At 45.2% G+C, this 1663-nt stretch overlaps 1 protein-coding gene across 1 annotated transcript; it reads left to right on the top strand.

Annotated features, from left to right (window-relative positions):
- Positions 1 to 257: 257 nt before the first annotated feature.
- Positions 258 to 1297, top strand: LOC140685822 (olfactory receptor 2T1). Its single transcript, XM_072938299.1, has one exon. The coding sequence runs from the start codon at positions 258 to 260 to the stop codon at positions 1221 to 1223; it is 966 nt and encodes a 321-aa protein (XP_072794400.1). The 3' UTR covers positions 1224 to 1297.
- Positions 1298 to 1663: the final 366 nt, after the last annotated feature.

The following is a 1663-nucleotide window of genomic DNA, read 5'->3' as shown; positions in this document are numbered from 1 at the left end:
CCTGAGGGACCTTGTTTTTTTTTAAATTTATTCTGTACACAGTAGTTTGTATCTGCCAATCCCCAACTCTCAATTTATCCCTCCTTCCTCCATTCCGTTTGTTTTCTGTGTCTGTGACTCTCTTTCTGCAAAAAATATTTTAAACGCTTTCTTCCAACTTAGAAATTTACTTCCTAACAATCAGTCTGTATGCTATGTTAATTTCCTGCAAATATCATGGTTTTATTTGGAAGGTTCTAGGTCACAACAGTGCCATCATGGGATCCATGGAAGGATACAACACATCCTCTACAGATTTTATCTTCATGGGGTTGTTCAACAGACAAGACACATCAGGCCTTCTTTTTGCCATCATCTCTCTCATCTTTTTCACCGCGTTGATGGCCAATGGGGTCATGATATTCCTGATCCGCACCGATGTGTGCCTCCACACCCCCATGTACTTCCTACTTAGCCACCTCTCCCTCATTGACATGATGTACATCTCTACCATCGTGCCCAAGATGCTGGTCGACTACCTGCTGGGTCAAAGGACCATCTCCTTCATGGGATGCACAGCTCAGCACTTCCTCTATCTCACCCTTGTAGGAGCTGAGTTCTTCCTGCTGGGCCTCATGGCCTATGACCGCTACGTAGCCATCTGCAACCCCCTCCGCTATCCCGTCCTCATGAGCCGCTGTGTTTGTTGGATGATTATAGTAGGTTCCTGGTTTGGGGGCTCTCTGGATGGCTTCCTTCTGACCCCCATCACCATGAGTTTCCCTTTCTGCAACTCCCGGGAGATAAACCATTTCTTCTGTGAAGCACCTGCCGTCCTGAAGTTGGCTTGTGCAGACACAGCTGTCTATGAGACAGTGATGTATGTGTGCTGTGTTTTGATGCTCCTGATTCCTTTCTCTTTGGTGATTGCCTCCTATGCCCAAATCCTGACCACAGTCCACCGCATGAGCTCAGTGGAGGGGAGGAAGAAGGCGTTTGCCACCTGCTCATCTCACATAACAGTGGTGACCCTGTTCTATGGGGCTGCCATGTACACCTACATGCTGCCACACTCTTACCACAGGCCAGAGCAAGACAAAGTCTTCTCCGTGTTCTACACTATCCTCACACCCATGCTTAATCCACTCATCTACAGTTTGAGGAACAAGGATGTGACCGGAGCTATGAAGAGGGCACTGGCCAGGTGCAAGGGTGTACAAAGAGTGTCAGGGGATGCCTTTTGACGCTTGACTCTTCCCCATGCAGGTGGTGAATGGGAGCCTCTGTGGCCGGTGTGGAAATGCTCTCAATGAAAGATTAAATTGGAGGGTACATTCAACTGTGCAGAAAAAAAAAATGATCTATATAAAAAAATGTATCCTCTTGGTCTTCCTTCCCTCATCTCTTCTTTCCTTTCTTACATCTTCCTTTCCTCCTTCCCTGCTCACATGTGTTCAAAATAAATGCTCAGCGGTTTCCAAAAACACAAGTTAAAATTTCTTGCTCTGCAATTTTGCCTTTGGGGACTAAAATAAACTGCATGCAATTTTAAATGGTATGAATATGCTAAGGAGTACAGAATGGAAGGTATTACTTTGGGGGTGAAAGTTACTGCTATGCAACTCTAGCTTACCATCTAAAAATGAGAGAAATATCATTGTTTCTTCTATTTTTAGAGTAATAC

This window comes from Vicugna pacos, chromosome 15 (assembly GCF_048564905.1).
Source record: "Vicugna pacos chromosome 15, VicPac4, whole genome shotgun sequence".
NCBI lineage: Eukaryota > Metazoa > Chordata > Mammalia > Artiodactyla > Camelidae > Vicugna > Vicugna pacos.
Note: the sequence above shows the minus strand (reverse complement) of the source record. Positions and strands in the feature narration are given on the sequence as shown.